Below are 17,630 nucleotides of genomic sequence, written 5' to 3' on the forward strand. Positions count from 1 at the left end.
GTGGTGGCGCCGCCGCTCCGCGCTCCGTCTCCCCGCTGCCGCTGCCGCCGCTGCCACCGCGCCGGGCTCGGGCGGGGGCGTCCGCTCCGGTCCTCCCCGCGCTTTCGCGCTCCCGCTCCGCGTGCGGCGGCTCGAGCCGGGGAGGGAGCGAGGGAAGGGGTGGAGGTGGCGGGGGGGAGGCCGAGGGGCGGATCCTGCCTGGGGGCTGATCCCTCCCTCCCCTCGGCCGGGCTCCGTGGCGGCGGCGGCGGCGGGAGCGGTGGCGGCGGCTCCATTCCCCCTCCTCCTCCTCCCCCGGGAGCGGCGGCCGGGCCGGGGGGAGACGGAGCGCAGGGGCCGGCGCGGGAGGAGGCCGCGCTCCCTCCGCCGGGCCGCGAGCCGACCCTGCTCGGGGGCCCGGCCCGCCCGTCCGCTCGCCCGCCCGCCCGCGCCCAGGGGGGCCCCCCGAAGCCAGGGGCCCGGCCGGCGGCTGAGGTAAAAATGGGGGCGGCGGCGGCGGGGCCAGAGCAAGCGAGCGAGCGGGGGCGGCGGCGGGGGCCAACGGGACCGATCGCCGCGCGCGCGCGGGGAGGGGGTGCAGCCAGGGCGCACGGGGGGGGGGGCGCCCCGGTGGGGCGCGGGGGCGACGCGCGAGCCCCCCGCTCCCCCTGGAGCCAGGGCGGCGGCGGCGGCGGCGGCGGAGCCGGGGAAGGCGCGCGCGGGGGAGCCGCAGAGCGAGGACCCCCTCCCGCACCCGCCATCTTGTCCCTCCCCGGTCCTGGCAGCCCGGCGCCTAAGCCCCGCCCTCCCCGTGCTCGCTCATTGGCCAGGCTGGACGGGAGTCCCGCCCTCGGGGGGCCGCGCCGGGCGCCCGGGTTCCCCCTTGACAGGCAGGCCGGGCGGCCAATAAGTGCTCGCATCTCGGCCCCCCTCCCCTCCCCCTCTTCTCCCCCCGCCCCGTCCCCTCCGTCCCCTCCGTCCCTCGTTCGCTGGCGCTCGCTTTCTCTGTGAGGGCCGGACTCCGCGTCAGTCTGTGGTGCGCTCGCCCTCTCTCTCGGATCCCGGGAAGCGGGGGGAGATGTTTCTCTCCTTCTCCCCTTCGGGGGTCGGCGCCGGGAAGATCGTCCTGGAAGAGGCGCCCCTTTAAAGGGGCGGGGACCTGGTCGGCGGGGGCGGGGAGGAGGGGGGGGTCCTCACCGGGTCTCCCGAGTCTCCAGTGTGGCGTGCAGGGCGGCTTTCGGTCCCGTGTGTCGAAACTCCTCATTCGGGGGGCCGGGGTGAGGTGGGCGAGGCGGGGCTCCGGGGCCGCCGGGAAGGGAGGTGTCGGGGACACTTAGGGAGCGTGTGTGTGGCGAGAGTTGTGGACGGGAGGAAACTCCCGCCAAAAATCACCCGGGCTAGAGGTGAGCTCCGTGTGGGCGAAACTCCTTCCCCGCTCTCCTCAAGCCGCAGCCCCGCCCGCTGCTGGCCCCTGGTGACAGGGCGAGCCCCGAGAGAGGGGACCGGGGCTGGAGATGGGGAGAGAGGGGCGCTGGGCTCCCCCAAGTCGGCTCTGAGGTACGTGCTCCCTCGCCAGAGCCTCCTCGCCCCGGGAGGGCGGCTGGGGCTGCTCCCGAGACCTTGACATTTGTAAGCCCTGGGGGCTCCAGGAACCTGAACAGAGCTGCGGTCCCGGTTCTGTGTCCTTTGGCTCCAAAGGATGGTGTCTGTCTGTCCGCCTCAGCCGGGCTGGGTTAAGTCACACCTTGGCATTTAAAGGCCTTATCACTATGGTTGTCAATGGCGATTGATTGATCGTCCTCCAGAAGTTTATGTTCGCCAGGCTGTGGTGGTTGAAGGCTTTGTAATCCCAGCACTGGAGAGGCAGAGGCCGGCGGATCTCTGTGAGTTCGAGGCCAGCCTGGGCTACAGAGTGAGTTCCAGGACAGCCAGGGCTGTTACACACAGAGACCCTGTTTCAAACAACAAACAGAACAAAAAGATACTTTTTTTTTTCTTGCCTTTATTTGTTTTTAATTGTTTTGTTTTTATTTTTATGTATTTGGGGATCTTGCCTGATGTATCCCTGGTTCCCCTGGGAGTCCAGATGCCAATACCCTGGAACTGGAGTCACAGACGGTTGTGATCCACAGTGTGGGTGCTGGGAATCAAACCTAGGTCCTCTTAACTGCTGAGCTCTCTTTCCTGCCCTCATATATTTGTTTTTTAAGGAAGAATCTCACTGTGTGCTATGGCTGGTCTGAAAAAACTGTAGATGTGGCTGGCCACAAATTCCGCAGGTAGGCTTCTCCCTTCCAAATGCTGGGATTAAAAAAGTATGCCTCTACACCCAGCACTGCTCTTGTTTTATGGATGAAATATGAAGACACAGAGAAATTAAAAAAGCTTTGTCCAGGTTACGTAGGCCGAAGACTAGAACCTAGATTGGTGGAGAACATTTCACTGGTGTTCTTTTTTTGTTCGTTTGTTTTGGTTTTTGTTTTTTGAGACAGGGTTTCTCTGTGTAGTTTTGGTGCCTGTTCTGGAACTTGCTCTGTAGCCCAGGCTGGCCTGGAACTCACAGAGATCCGCCTGGCTCTGCCTCCCGAGTGCTGGAATTGAAGAAGGCGTGCACCACTGCCGCCCGGCTCTCACTGGTGTTCTTAACCTCCCGGCTTGAACAGGAGATCTGGAGGGACATTAGCTTTGGCCGAGTCACAGTTTTCCGAGCTTCTGTTTCTTCAAGCCTGAAATGTCTGCACAACCTCCCGAGGTAGTTGTGAGAAACAGTAAAAAGAAAAGGCCATTGTAGTTTGTTCAAGTATGCTGAACTATTATCATATCTCAGAAGTCTTCCTGGTAATGATAGCAACTGTCTGTCACTGTTCCTTAGGGCCTTGACATAGTTCCCTCCATCAGAGAATGCTGTGGGAAGCATAGGGCTTTCTCTGGTACCCAAGGGTAGATTAGATATGAGTGTCATGGGATCGAGATTTCTGAGGTAATAGTACATTGAGAATTCACCTCAGATTCTACCCCAATCAACTTGTCCTTGAGTCCAATGAAGAGCTCAGACAGGCTACTTAAAATTTAAAAGATTTCTTAGAGGCATTCCCAGAGCTTGTAAGGTTTGTGCTTGGCAATGTCCTAAGCGGTTATTTTAGGTGCTGCCTTCTGCAGGAAGTACCCTGGGTACTACAGTTTGAAGCATTTTATATGTTTTTGCTCTTGACAGGGCCAAGAGATAGGGTTTCTAACCATGGTAAATGTCTTGGGAGAGGCCTTAGACCTGTGGTTTCATTTTATATGTTTATTTATTTAGAGACAGGGTCTCACTATACAGCCCCGACTGTCCTGGAACTCATTTTGTAGACCTTGAACTCAGATCCGCCTGCCTCTGTCTCCTGAGTGCTGGGATTAAGGTCGTGGTGCACCACCACTGCCCGGCCTTTTCTTGTGTCTTGCTTCTTTTTTTTTTTTGTTAGAAAGTAGATAATAGTCTTGTTGTCACCACTGTAGTCTTTGCCTTCCCTTTTTTAAAACAAAACAAAACACAAACAAACATGACCTTAGCTGGGCATAGCAGCCTACATACTAAATTTCAGGACAACCAGGGCTAGGTAGAGAAATCCTCCCTCAAACAAACAAGCTAGACATTGTCTTGCATTGTTGCTGACTTTGAGCTCCTGGCTCAAGCAATCCTTCTGATTTAGTATGTTGTTTTCGGAATCCTTAACCATCATCTTTTCCCATAATCAATGTCTCATGGCATTGCAGGTGTCATTACAATATTAGAGCTCGTCCTGTGTTTTATAAGGAGCTGTCTGTGCCCTGTCCCTTTAGTTGGATATAGGGCTCCGTGAGGACCAGGATCATAGTGTTTAATTTCAAGGCTGGGAAAAGTGGGTGGAGGGCTTACTGAGTACGCATGAAGACCTGAGTTTGCTCCCTCGCACCCACCTAAAAGTCAAATGCAGAGTAGGTCTATACTTCTTCCAGTACTGGGGGACAGAGACAGGCAGATCCCAGGTGCTCATTGACCAGCCACTCTAACTGAACCCACAAACTCCAGATTCAGTGAGAGGTTTCATCTCAAAAAATTCGTGGAGCATGATTGAGGAAGACACCTGACTTCAGTCTCTGGCTTCCACATGTGCCTGAGTGGTCAGGTACACATGCACACATGTCCAAACCCACACCACACACAAACAAACACAGAAGTATCTAGTTTCAGTCACCTAGCACTTATCTAGGTATCCTTCCAGACACTGAGGATACAGCAGTGAATGAGAAAGTTAGGCAATTCTTTCCTCCATGGAGTCCACATTCTAGCTAAAAGAAGTAGGAAATAATAAACACAGTAAATAGGTAAATTACGTGGCGTAGAAGATGGTGTTACCAAAAAGAAAATAAAAACAGAATGAACAGTTTCTTTTGTAACCCTGGCTGTCCTGGAATGCCAATGTGCAGATCAGGCTGGCCTGGAACCCACAGAGATCTGCCCCTCTCTGCCTCCCAAGTGCTGAGATCAAAGGCGAGCGCTGCCACCACCACCTGGCTGGGATTTGCAAGTTTAAAGAAATTGGGAAAAAAGTTTCACAGATAAGTGATGTTTGTAAAAAGACTAAAGAAGGTGATGCCTGGCGGATGCTTTAGAGGGCTGTTGTGTGGAGGAAACAGCCGGGTCTCTTGGTCCACTTGATGTTGGAAGGGTGAATGAGTGGATGTAGCAATATCCAGTTTACACTCCTGTGGCCTTCTCTCCTTAGGCTTGTCCTTGCGGTTTCTAGTTGCCATGAGGAAGCCTCGACGGAAGTCACGGCAGAATGCCGAGGGCCGGAGATCCCCATCCCCATACAGTCTTAAGTGCTCACCCACACGAGAGACTTTGACTTATGCCCAAGCCCAGAGGATTGTCGAGGTCGACATCGATGGCCGCCTACATCGTATCAGCATTTATGACCCACTCAAGATCATCACTGAAGATGAGCTAACTGCTCAGGATATCACTGAGTGCAACAGTAACAAGGAAAACAGTGAACAGCCTCAGTTCCCTGCCAAGTCCAAGAAGCCCTCATCTAAAGGCAAGAAGAAGGAGTCCTGTTCCAAGCATGCGTCTGGCACCTCCTTCCACCTCCCACAGCCCAGCTTTCGAGTGGTAGACACAGGTAGCCAGCCGGAAGCACCCCCATTGCCTGCTGCCTATTACCGCTACATTGAGAAGCCTCCTGAAGACCTGGATGCAGAGGTAGAATATGACATGGATGAGGAGGACCTTGCCTGGCTAGACATGGTCAACGAGAAGCGGCGTGTAGATGGGCACAGTTTGGTGTCACCAGATACCTTCGAGCTGCTGGTGGACCGGCTGGAGAAGGAGTCATACTTGGAAAGTCGCAGCAGCGGGGCTCAGCAGTCACTAATTGACGAAGACGCCTTCTGCTGTGTGTGCCTGGATGATGAATGCCACAACAGCAACGTCATCCTGTTCTGCGACATCTGCAACTTAGCTGTGCACCAGGAATGCTATGGCGTCCCCTATATCCCAGAGGGCCAGTGGTTATGCCGCTGCTGCCTGCAGTCTCCCGCCCGGCCAGTAGATTGTGTCCTTTGCCCCAATAAAGGTGGGGCCTTCAAACAGACCAGTGACGGTCACTGGGCCCACGTAGTCTGCGCCATCTGGATCCCTGAAGTCTGCTTTGCCAACACCGTGTTTCTGGAGCCCATTGAGGGCATTGACAACATTCCACCTGCTCGCTGGAAACTGACCTGCTATATCTGCAAGCAGAAGGGGCTGGGTGCAGCCATCCAGTGCCATAAAGTCAACTGCTACACCGCCTTCCATGTGACATGCGCACAACGGGCTGGACTCTTCATGAAGATTGAGCCCATGAGAGAAACCAGCCTCAACGGCACCATCTTTACCGTGCGAAAGACCGCGTACTGTGAGGCCCACTCTCCGTGTGTTGCCACTGCCAGGAGAAAGGGTGGCTCCCCCAGAAGCCTCAGTGAGGCGGGGGATGAGGACGGGCTGAAAGAGGGTGGCAGGGAGGAGGAAGAGGAAGAAGCAGAGGAGGAAGATCAGGAAGGCCAAGGTGGGGTGGGCAGCCCCCTCAAGGTGGTGTCCAAGAAGAATAAGATGAGTTCAAAGCAGAAGATGAAGGAGCCAGAGGAAGCTGGCCGGGAGACACCCTCCACCACTGTCCCCATGGTCACTGTCCCACAGATACCCTCTTACAGGTGAGCCTCATCAGAAGGGCTCTTGGTTTGGTCTTCACCCTAGGCCAGGTCTCCTCCAAATATGGTTGATGGATATCTGACCTCCTCTGGGCTCCCATATTCAAGCTTGTTCTTTGGAACCGGGGCCTCTTTTGTAGTTTTGTCGTGCCCTCCAAGTAATGTGTTTCCTCTGGCTCGGAGTGACATAAATCACTTACGTTGCTTAGAAACTCGGGTGACAGTGTATCAACTAAGGATGATAGTTTTCGCAGTGACACTAAATGGTATTGTGAACAGTATAATTCTCCGCTGTTAACTATTCCATGGATTTCTAGGTGGTTATCATCTTTGGTCTTTGTTTATGCAGGCTGTGTCCTTCACATTGCCTCATCTGTGTGACAGCCCCAGGGGCTCTCACACAGGCTCCCCCAAACCCATGTGAAGACAGAACTGTTCTAAATGGGGAGCTACTGTGTTAAGGATTCAACACTTGCCTTCCAAAAAGCTCTGTCCTGGGAAAGATGGGGACTTTTTATTTACGAGGGATGTGGGCGGGGCAGTCCTCCTTGAGAAGCTTTATATTCAGGGGAAAGTTCAGCTCTGTAAACCAAGCCACCCGGACCTCCCTGAGTCTACAGAGAGATCACTGTGCCTGAATGAACCTGGCAGTGCATAGCTATGTGGTAACTGGGGCTGATGGAGGGTCAGGAGTTAGGGCAGATTTCCCAGCAGAGGCCACTTCAGGGTGATTCCTCTAAAAAGTATACAGTGGTAGCCGGATGTGGGTGGTACACACCTTTCATCCCAGGACTTGGGAGGCAGCCTCAGGTGAATTTCTGGGAGTTCTAGGCCAGCAAGGGCTGCACAGTGAGACCCTGTTCCAAAAAAAAAAAAGGAAAGAAAGATAAGGCTATAGCATTAGCGAAGGAAGGAGTCTTGGAGACTATTCATCTAATGTGGTCCTTGCACCTTCTCCCACATTCCTAGATGAAGAAACCACAGCCACGGGAGGTAAAGTTGTTCGCTCCTTTGTTCATTCGATGAGGTGTTTATTGAGCACTTACTACATGCCACATCCTGTTCTAAGGGGTGGGGCTAGATGGAGAGGGGCAGATTCTGGGCTGTCTCCCGCCCGAGCCTTGACGAGAAGGTTGGGGATAAAGGAGGACTGGCGGGTTGTAAGACATCAGTCGTGCGAGGGAACAGGCGGCCAGGCTTGCTGCTGCCCTGGGAGGATACCAGAACAAGGTGAGGACAGACAGGGAGGCTCCGCCGGGAACTTCAGCAACTCTCGCGTCTTCTAGACCCAGAGCTGGCCTTGGCCATCTCTTTCTTGCGGTAACTGGGTCCGTGCTTAGTCCCCATATGTGGGGTGTCTGTACCCTGGGGCTAGCTGTTGGTTGTCATAGCTGCTGTTTGAGGAGCCGCTCCTACTGGCTAAGAACAAACACACCATTTAATCCTCTGTGTGACCTTTGGCAAGTTGCTTAATTGCTCTAAGCAAGCTCACCCGACTGACTTGTGAGGAACAAATGAGGCAATGTGAGTCGAACACTTAGCACAGTACCTGGCAGATAGTAGGCGCTCAATAAACGGTGGCTGCTGCTGCTGCTGCTTTGTTTCTGTTACTCCTCCCCCGCCCGCCCGCCCGCCCGCCCGCACAAATGCCGTGGACCCCACCGTGGCCAAGAGGCAGGGGAAGGGGGCTGGCCTGCAGCTGGGCAGGTGTGCTTGGCATGGGTGTCGGTGGGGATCCGTCCTTTGGGGAAAGGCCTAGGTAAGCTTGGCTTTGGGGCAAGAACATCTGACCGGCGATGGAGAAGGCATTGATGGGCAGTGCCCGCCCAACACGCCCATCTGGAAGTTTCACCTCCATTAGCTACACTTGGTTCTCTTTCTGAGGAGTGGGGCGGAGAGCTAGAGCAGAGGGAAGCACAAGAGCACGGGGCCTTGCTTACCGTGGCGTGTGCTGTAGTAGAGAAGGGGTCACGGGTTCAGGTCCCGCCGAGGGCCACCAGTGTGGTCCTCAGGTGCCTGCCCGTACCCTGTGATGTGGGGATGGTGCTGCTGCTCTTGAAGCGGTTCACTGGCTCCTTCCCTGCCCCACCCCCACGAGTGGTACTAGTTTAAACCCAGATCTTAAGACTTGGCTGGCTGCAGTTTTAGAGCCTTCTGTCCTCTTAGGTTTCGATGTTTGTTGTTTTTCTCCTTTTTCCATTTGGTTAAAAATTAGGCATTTTTAGGATGCTAAGAGTTTTCAAATGAAAATCAAAGGTCAGCTGGGTACATGCCTATAACCCCAGTTACTTGGGAGGCTGAGGCAGGAGGACCGTAAGTACCAGGCCAGCCTGGGTGGTCTAGTGAGACCCCATCTCTCACACATGTACACACACAAAACCCTCCCAGAGGTCAGGTGACCCTAAGAGGTTACATTGGGTGCAGAAAGCAGTAACCTGGCTGACTTTCTTTGAGCTTGGTTGTGTGCTTCCCCAGGGTCTGGTGAGATCCTGGGCCACAGAGGGCAGGAAACTGGCCACGTAGCACGCAGCTTACTCAAATTCCTGTTTTCTTTCTGCTGCTTCCATCGAGAGGTGGCTGCGGGTTGAGGAGCACAGGCCTTGCTCAGGACTGAAAGCATGTGACAGCAGCAGGCAGTAGGGCTTCTGTGACAGGGCTCCTTGGGAGGAGCAGGCCTGCAAGGCAAGGCGGGAAAGCAGGTGACACGTGTCTTGCTCAGTCCGAGCTGCTTAACTCTGCTGTCTTCTCTCAGCTCTCCCCTGAGGTGAGGCATTTGGTCACTCTATTCTGTCTTCCTCTGTAAGGTCAGAAGAGAACTGAGATCTGGATAGGATGCGCAGCTGTGTGTAGCCCGAGCTTCCACTGACCTGTCTCTCCCCCTCTGTGCCTCTACTCAAGGTTGAACAAGATCTGTAGTGGTCTGTCCTTTCAGAGGAAAAACCAGTTCATGCAGCGGCTTCACAACTACTGGCTGTTGAAACGGCAGGCTCGCAACGGTGTGCCCCTCATCCGGCGCCTGCACTCCCACTTACAGTCCCAGAGGAACGCCGAGCAGGTGGGTGAGGGTGGAGGCTGCTGCAGGAGGGATGCAGTGGAGGGACGGGGAGGCTCTCCTCCCTGAGCCTTCCTTCCCAGCAGCCGTGGCCTGTCGGCAATCACCTCAGAGTGATCTGTCCAGGAACAGCCTGCAGCCCCCAGAGAGCCGCAGACCTGACAGTGGCCTCTTCTGAAGGGAGATGCTTTGCGTTGCTTCGTGTACTAAAGAACTTCAGAGAAGCCATTCCTCTCGGATTAATTTGACCAAAGTTCAATTCTCTACTTCTCCCTCCCTGTGTCTTACATCTGTCTGGCCTACCTGTAGTTTGTCTGTTGCCGTGTGTGTGTGTGTGTGTGTGTGTGTGTGTGTGTGTGTGTGTGTGTGGTCTGTCGTGCCTCTGAGTTGTACCTGTATGTGTATGATGTCTATCGTGCCTGCACCTGTACCTAATGAAGGGCTTTCCTCTGTATTAATTGAGCAGCACAGAAAACATGGCATGGGAACCAATGAGGGATTTTGTTTGTTTGTTTTACATTTATTTTATGTGCATGGGTGTTTTGCCTGCATGGGTGTCTGTGTACCATGTGGGTATCTGTTGTCCACAAAGACCAGTAGAGGGTTTTGGATGACCTGGAACTGAAGTTACAGATGGTTGTTGGCTCCCATGTGCATGTTGGGAACTGAACCCTGTTCCTCTGCAAGAGCAGCCAGTCCTCATAACGGCTGCACCATCTCTCCAGCCCATTCCTTAACACAAAGTTTTGACAGTTTTACAAGGAAGAAGTCATTTTACCCCAGCTGACCCAGAAACACGCAATACTGCAAAGAAACCTTAAAAACTATATTCACATGTTGTTCCCAAAATTTATGGTGGATATTTGTTTTCAGGTTGCTTCTAATCTGCTGACTGCTTTTAGCAAACGATTATCACAACACTCACGTACTCTCAGGCGAGTGTACACACACACACACACACACACACACACACACACACACACACTCACCCACATTCTAGTCTTGGTCAGAGACATGGGAAAGAACATAACAAGATGAAAGCTATGCTTAGATTGTAAAAACTGATTGCACAGGAAATCCAAGGCCAGTAAGGTTGATTACATTGTCTCTTAAAGGCAGGTTAAACAGGCTAAGTACACAGTAGGACAGCAGACTGATTACATAGTCTTTTTTTCTTTTTAAACACTATGTAGCACTGGCCGCCCTGGAATTCTAGACCAGGCTGGCCTTGAACTCAGATCTGCCTGCCTCTGCCTTCCAAGTACAGAGTCTTAAATGATCTCAAGGCATATTATTAACTTGGCTGTAGAGTCTGCCAAAAGTTCAGTTTCTTCGAGGCCAAGAGATATTTTTGTTAAAAAATGTATCACTACAAGGCTTGACTTAAGGACAAACTCCAGGGCCTTGTGAAGAGCCCATTGTCACAAATGCATAGACCGAACCCTCCAGACGTCACAGAAGAGGTAGGCTGAGTGAGAGCCAGTGTGGGCCCACTGTGTAAAGGAAGAGCAGGTGCCCTTCGCCCCCAGACATGTCATGGTAAATAATCTGCGGCCTGGCCAGCTGTGGCAGCCATTTCACACCAGCAGTCCCTGCACGCTAAGTGCTGTCCGCTCCTGGTTCCCTTCCCACATTCACATCATTGGGCATTCCGGCCGCAGCTGCTCCATTCCATCTCTCCTTGGCCTCCTCACTCTGCTGCAGAGTAGCACAAGACTCCACATGACCTGTGCCTTGGGCATCCTGTGTGCATGTCATATCTAAACTCCTGAATCACTAGCTTCTCTTCTGGTCTCCCCCAGCCCCCTTTTTTTTTGAGACAGTGTTTCTCTGTGTAGCCCTGGCTGTCCTGGAGCTCTCCCTGTAGACCAGGCTGGCCTCAAACTCAGAGATCCACCTGCCTCTGCCTCCCGAGTGCTGGGATTAAAGTCGCCACCACCACCACCACCACCACCACCACCACCACCACCACCACCACCACCGTGACCAACTCCACCAGCTATCTGGAACCCAACTTCGGGTTCCCGGAAGTCTCTGTAGCATTAGCAAACTCCTCCCAGCAAGTCTTGTTCTGAGTCTCACCCCGACCATTGTATTTTTTTTTTTTTCCGAGACAGGGTTTCTCTGTGTAGCTTTGCGCCTTTCCTGGAGCTCACTTGGTAGCCCAGGCTGGCCTCGAACTCACAGAGATCCTCCTGGCTCTGCCTCCCGAGTGCTGGGATTAAAGGCCTGCACCACCACTCCCGGCTCCAACCTTTGTATTACAGTTGACATTATGGATCACTGTGTCCACAGATTCCCGTTTATGTTACCAGTTTTTGTTTGCTTTAAGCCGTTACATTGTTATGTTACAAATGCTGAGCTTCCTCCTTCCCTCAGCAATAGTGACCTCTTCCAGGATGGGAGTCACTGATTTTTTTGTTTGTTTGTTTGTTTTTTAGATTAATTTTTTACTTTTTTTTAATATTTTATTTTTAGATTTTATTATTTATTATGTATACAGCATGTATGACAGCAGGCCAGAAGAGGGCACCAGATCTCATTACAGATGGTAGTGAGCCACCATGTGGTTGCTGGGAATTGAACTCAGGACCTCTGGAAGAGCAGTCAGTGCTCTTAACCGCTGAGCCATCTCTCCAGCCCCTAATTTTTTACTTTTTAAGTGTATGCATGTGCATTTGCATGCTCATGAATTTGTGCGATAGTGCAGGTGCCTGTAGAGGCGACAGGCAGACTCCCCTGGAACTGGAGTTACAGGAGGCTGCTCTAAGATGGGTTCTCTGCAGGTCCTAACCACCGAGCCATCTTTCCAGCCCTGTATTCACTGATGTTTGCTGTTTTACCAAAGTATTTTCTTATTTATTTATTTATTATGTATTCATCTATTTATTATGTATTTATTTATTATGTATTTCTGCATGCCAGAAGAGGGCATCAATCCCTTTACAGATGGTTGTGAGCCACCATGTGGTTGCTGGGAATTGAACTCAGGACCTCTGGAAGAACAATTAATGCTCTTAACCACTGAGCCATCTCTCCAGCCCCCAAAGTATTTTCAAACCACAAGCTACTAGTGAGAACTTCACTTTGTTCTCTAGCCAAGGCAAAGCTCTAGGGTGAGATTCTTTCAACCCCTGCTTGCTAGTTTTCTCCTGAAATTCTTTCCAGCTCTGAGGGCCATAGCTGAGCAGCCATGTCTCTGGGGCTGGGGAAGCAACCCCAGGTTACTCTTCACTGTTTGCTCTTGCTCAGCACCCAGGAAGCATCACAACACCGGGAAGCTTGGAGGAAAGGCCCTGGGTGGTGTTGGGAAAGGGCTCTCAGCAACCTTGGTCTGGGAAGAGTCAGGAGTCCTGAATGTTGAAGCGGGGACTGTGGGAAGGAAGGAGGCCACCGCCCACCTTGTTCTTGCCTTGCTCAGCGGGAACAGGACGAGAAGACAAGCGCGGTGAAGGAAGAGCTGAAGTACTGGCAGAAACTCCGGCACGACCTGGAGCGGGCCCGGCTGCTGATCGAGCTCATCCGCAAACGGGAGAAGCTGAAGCGGGAGCAGGTGAGCAGAGGCCTGGCCAGGCTCTCGCGAGGGTCCCTTTCTCTCTGGCACCAGAGGACTCGGGGCCACCTCTCTGGTGCCAGCATTCAGTCTTCCCTCTCGTGCTGAGCACAGTGGGCTCTGTGATCTGCCCACTTGGTATTGGGTGGGATGCTTCTGGTGGCTTCTGTATTTTGTGGTTCCACTCATTTGGGCTGGAGCCTAAGCTTTGTCCTTCACACCTGAGCCCATGACTAGAGTTTCTGATTTAGGAGTTTTTGGAGGGAGATTGACCTGGATGTTTTGAAAAGCTTCTGGAGCCATTGCATGACATTGCAAGATGACAGCCTCCAGCCTGAGGTTCTCCCTGGGCCTTAAGCATTTATGAACTCAGAGTCATTTAAAATTTCCAGCCTCAGTTCCAGAACGTTCTATAAGTCCCTGACCACAGGGAATGATAAGGTCGGTGGTATAGCGTGCGGTTTAGGAGCAGGAGGTATGTTGTCTGACTGAGTCTAAACCTGGCTCTGTTACTTTCCATTTCTGTAGCACTAAACAAACTGCTTAATCTCTGAATACTTCTGTTTCCCCGACTTCAGTAAAGAGATAACGGCGGAGCCGACAGCGTAAAGAGATGAATTCATATATGTAAACAGTTGAAAATAGCGCCTGGTGCATCATCAGGGCTGGCAAGGTGGTATGCTGTTATTATTAATGGTAGTACTGATACTCTGCCCTGCTGGAGTGTCTGCTGGAGTGCTCCGCACATGGCACAGAGCAAATATTATTAATTGAATGGATGACAAGCCCAAACTGTTCTCTCTAGTCCAAGAATCGCAGCTGTTACTCGAGTGCTTTCAAGGCCTGGGTTAAAATTGCTCCTTCTCCTTCCACTCAGTTCAAGCACAAGCCCTTCTTTCCTAGGCCAACAGCTTGAGTTCCACTCTGCATCCTGGGCATCTCCCTCCGTGTTTAGCATGAGTGGCCAGGGAGATTCCCTCAAGGTCTCCACAGGTCAAACTATAATTTGTATCCAGGCTTGGTCCTATAGCTGAGATTATCTTCCTGCCTCTGGTTCAGAAAAATGAGAGGAGGAGGAGGAGGTGGCGGCGGCCCTGGCTCTGGGTAGGTAGGCAGGGTTATGTTGATGTAGACAAGAGGCAGGAAGGAGCTTGTCAGTCTCAGCTGTGGCCTAGTGGTGTTTCATGTCAGGGCGTACATGTAAAATATCATCATACAGGGTACCAATGCAGGTGCTGCGTGAGCGGTAGGCCTGGGCTCCCTGGTCACCTGGGCCCACACAGGTGTTCTCAGCGAGAGCTCTCTCTCAGTGCTTGTGAGATACACATGTGCTCACATTCAGTTTTATCAGTGTGCTTGGACTAAGGCCCAGGCTCAGATGCTTTCTGTTACTTTCCAACCAGGTAACTCATGGTAATTCAACCATAGTAATTATAAAGTGGGGGTATTAATTTCTGCTACAGTTACTGTGTCATTAACTGAGGTAGTACAGGGAGAAGAACAGCGTGGCGTAATGGTCTGGAGTACTCTAGAAGCTGAGTGGGGCTCCATGCTAACTTTGCCCCATTAGCTGTGTGACCCTGGAGCCAGGTCTCTCTGTCTCCACTTCTTTGTGAAATGTCTGTCTGTACCTACCTGGCACACTCAGTGTTACATAAAGTGCTCAGACTACCCCCCTCCCCCGCACACATACATCCCATAGGACGTATACACATAACTAAAAATAAATCTTTTAAAAATGCTTAGGCCATTACTTGGGACCTAACATGAATTATAAAAGCGTTAATTATTATAATCAGTAATTGTTATTACTTCTGTAAGTTTTGGTATGGTCTTGATACGTAGAAAACATTTATAAAGTAGCTGTTTGTTCTAATCTATTCTCTGCCACTATAATAGATTATCATAGACTGGGTCATTTACAAAGAAAAGTTGATTTAGCTCCCAATTCTGGAGGCTGGGAAGAATGGGGATGGTGACAGGCTGGTGAGAGGGCTCCATGCTACAGCATGTTTTGGTGGAGAGCACACGTGGGAGAGTGCCTGTACAACCATTACTCCTATGGCAGCCCTCTCCCAGGATTCCGAATCATCCTGAGGGTGAAGCCCAGGTGATGCCAGCACCTCTCCACCCTCAGGCACTGGGAGTTAAGATTCTGACATGTGAACTTCTGGGAGACATTCAAGTCATAGCACTGTTGGTGTCTTATCCTGGGGACGGGGGTGGGCAGCTTCATACCTTGTGGAGATTTGTGGCACGTGATTGACAATCAGGTTAAAGATTCAGTGAGTCTTTGTTGAGGTATTCTGGTTATTCCTCATTTCACTACAGGTCAGGGTGCAGCAGGCTGCCATGGAGCTGGAGCTGATGCCATTCACAGTTCTGCTGAGGACAACTCTGGACCTGCTGCAGGAGAAGGACCCTGCACACATCTTTGCTGAACCTGTCAGCCTGAGTGAGGCAAGTCACCCCTCCAAGCAGCAAGCCTGCTCTAAGAAATCGCCTCTGAGTAGGCCAAGGAAGAGGTTGGGCCACAGGGCATCCAGAACTGAGGGTGGGTGGTGTCTTGGCAGGCTAGCAGACTTGCCCATTGTCTGGGTGGACCGTGCCCCGCGGCTCTTGGTGAGGCTAACATGACGACAGCAGAGTTGGGAGGTCAGGAGCAGCAGTGAGGGTGCGCCTGTGTGGCTCGTAAATAGTTGTTGTAATTGTACAGGTTTTATATGTTTAGGTTCCAGATTACCTGGAATTCATATCCAAGCCAATGGATTTTTCTACTATGAGGCGGAAGCTGGAATCTCACCTGTACCACACCTTGGAGGAGTTTGAGGAGGACTTTAACCTTATAGTTACCAACTGCATGAAGTATAATGCTAAAGACACAATTTTCCACCGAGCAGCTGTCCGCCTGCGGGACCTGGGAGGGGCCATCCTGCGGCATGCCCGTCGGCAGGCAGAGAACATCGGCTATGATCCCGAGAGGGGCACCCACTTGCCCGAGTCACCCAAATTGGAAGACTTTTACCGATTCTCCTGGGAGGATGGTGAGAAGCTTGGACGGGTAGGGAGGAGGAGGACCAGGAAGAGCGGCAGGAGGACGGGGCCCAGAAAGCCCAGGATCAGGGTGGGCCTTGAGGGGTGCAGAGCTGTGGTTGGGAGCCCATGGGTGTGCTCAGTGTGTGGATAGAATAATTCTGCGGCCTAAACGGTGCACTGAGTGCCTGTTGAGAGGTCGGAAAGGCATAGCTGGCTGGCTGCAAAGCCAAGGCCTCTCTGGAGTCTCCCCTGCACCCTGAGTGTGCACTGGTGCATGGGGTGGGGGCCAGAAAGTAGAGTGCCTGTGATGTGAGCACCACACCACTCGGCCTGCCCCTGCTTGCTGCATAATCGCTCAGGCCGGGGATTGCTACACCACTGCATGCCTGCTGTCTGGCCACAGCCGAAACTGAATTGCTTCCTGTAGTTGTTCCCCCCACCGACCTATCGTTCCTAGACAGCGGTGTTGTGGGGCCAAGGCCCACACTGACAGTGCTGGAAGTCGCTGGCCTGGGCATTCCAGGGCCTTGTTTTCCATCCAGAAGATTTCTCTTGCTCTGGGCTGGGCACGTCCTTCAGCCTCCTCTGTCCTCTCTTTTCCCTGGCAGTGGATAACATCCTCATCCCAGAGAACCGGGCCCACCTGTCGCCAGAGGCGCAGCTGAAGGAGCTGCTGGAGAAACTAGACCTGGTGAGCGCTATGCGGTCCAGCGGGGCCCGCACCCGTCGGGTCCGCATGCTCCGCAGGGAGATCAATGCCCTTCGGCAAAAGCTCGCACAGCCAGCGCCACCACAGCTACTGTCAGTGACCAAGACGGTGTCCAATGGGGAGCTGGCAGCAGGACCTCGGGGGGACGCAGCTGTGCTGGAGCAGGCCTTGCAGGAAGAGCCAGAAGACGATGGGGACCGAGGTGAGAGTGGGTCACAGGCAGGGGGCAGGCTTCGGGGGTGGGGGGTGGTCAGGAGGAGGAAAAGGCTAACATCTCTTGAGAGTATTCTCCTCCGAGTATAGGGCAACCCTGCAGGTAAACAAAGCCCTTGGAAGGGGTCTCCCTTCACAACACATTTGGGATGCTATTACAAATACTTAGCAATCGGGGCTGGAGAGATGGCTCAGAGGTTAAGAGCACTGGCTGTTCTTCCAGAGGACCTGAGTTCAATTCCCAGCAACCACATGGTGGCTCACAACCATCCATAATGAGATCTGGTGCCCTCTTCTGACCTGCAGGTGTACATGCAGACAGAACACTGTGTGGTGGTATTCTAATTGTACTGAAATGTGATTTTGATTGTATGTTAATAAATAAAGTTGCCCAGGGGTCAGAGCTATTAGAGCCACACTACAGAGTGTGGCGGTGGTGGCACACGCCTTTAATCCCATAGATCTCTGTGTGTTCAGGGATACAGCCAGCATTGGAGACATACGCCTTTAAGACCTAGGGGGCTGTACATTCAGACAGTGACGAGGCAGTCATGTGTTTGGGTTTACAACCAATGAGAAGGCAGAACAACATACTATAAAAAAAACCGAACAGACAGGATATAGCTCTCTTTCGGGAAGCTGGGACACCGCAGGCGGAAGGGTGAGATTTTAGCTCTGAGCTCTGACCTCTCGGCTTTCTCTTTTACATTGTTTCTGTGTTTCTTATTTAATAAGACTGTTGATTACATCAACAACACTGTATGCATAATAAATAAATAAATCTTTAAAAAAAAAAACAACAACCAAATACTTAGCAATCAATAGAGAACAAAATTCATTTGTCAGAGTAGATGTTGGCTCTTGTATTGGTCTGG

At 52.5% G+C, this 17,630-nt stretch overlaps 1 protein-coding gene across 4 annotated transcripts in view; it reads left to right on the forward strand.

Moving 5' to 3' along the window:
- The first annotated feature begins 411 nt into the window (after positions 1-411).
- Positions 412-17,630, forward strand: part of Brpf3 (bromodomain and PHD finger containing 3) — a 37,918-nt gene continuing 20,699 nt past the window's right edge. For 3 of the 4 annotated variants that reach the window (XM_028888355.2, XM_028888358.2, XM_037200166.1), the window contains exons 1-7: positions 412-474; positions 4,728-6,195; positions 9,091-9,247; positions 12,666-12,797; positions 15,129-15,257; positions 15,529-15,841; positions 16,442-16,744. In XM_028888355.2, the coding sequence (XP_028744188.1) occupies positions 4,754-6,195; positions 9,091-9,247; positions 12,666-12,797; positions 15,129-15,257; positions 15,529-15,841; positions 16,442-16,744 (2,476 nt within the window). In that variant the 5' untranslated portion in view covers positions 412-474; positions 4,728-4,753. Of the gene's footprint in view, positions 475-927; positions 1,016-4,727; positions 6,196-9,090; positions 9,248-12,665; positions 12,798-15,128; positions 15,258-15,528; positions 15,842-16,441; positions 16,745-17,630 lie in introns of those variants that run through there. The other variant, XM_028888356.2, reaches the window with a different exon arrangement.

Source organism: Peromyscus leucopus, chromosome 16_21 (genome assembly GCF_004664715.2).
Source record: "Peromyscus leucopus breed LL Stock chromosome 16_21, UCI_PerLeu_2.1, whole genome shotgun sequence".
NCBI lineage: Eukaryota > Metazoa > Chordata > Mammalia > Rodentia > Cricetidae > Peromyscus > Peromyscus leucopus.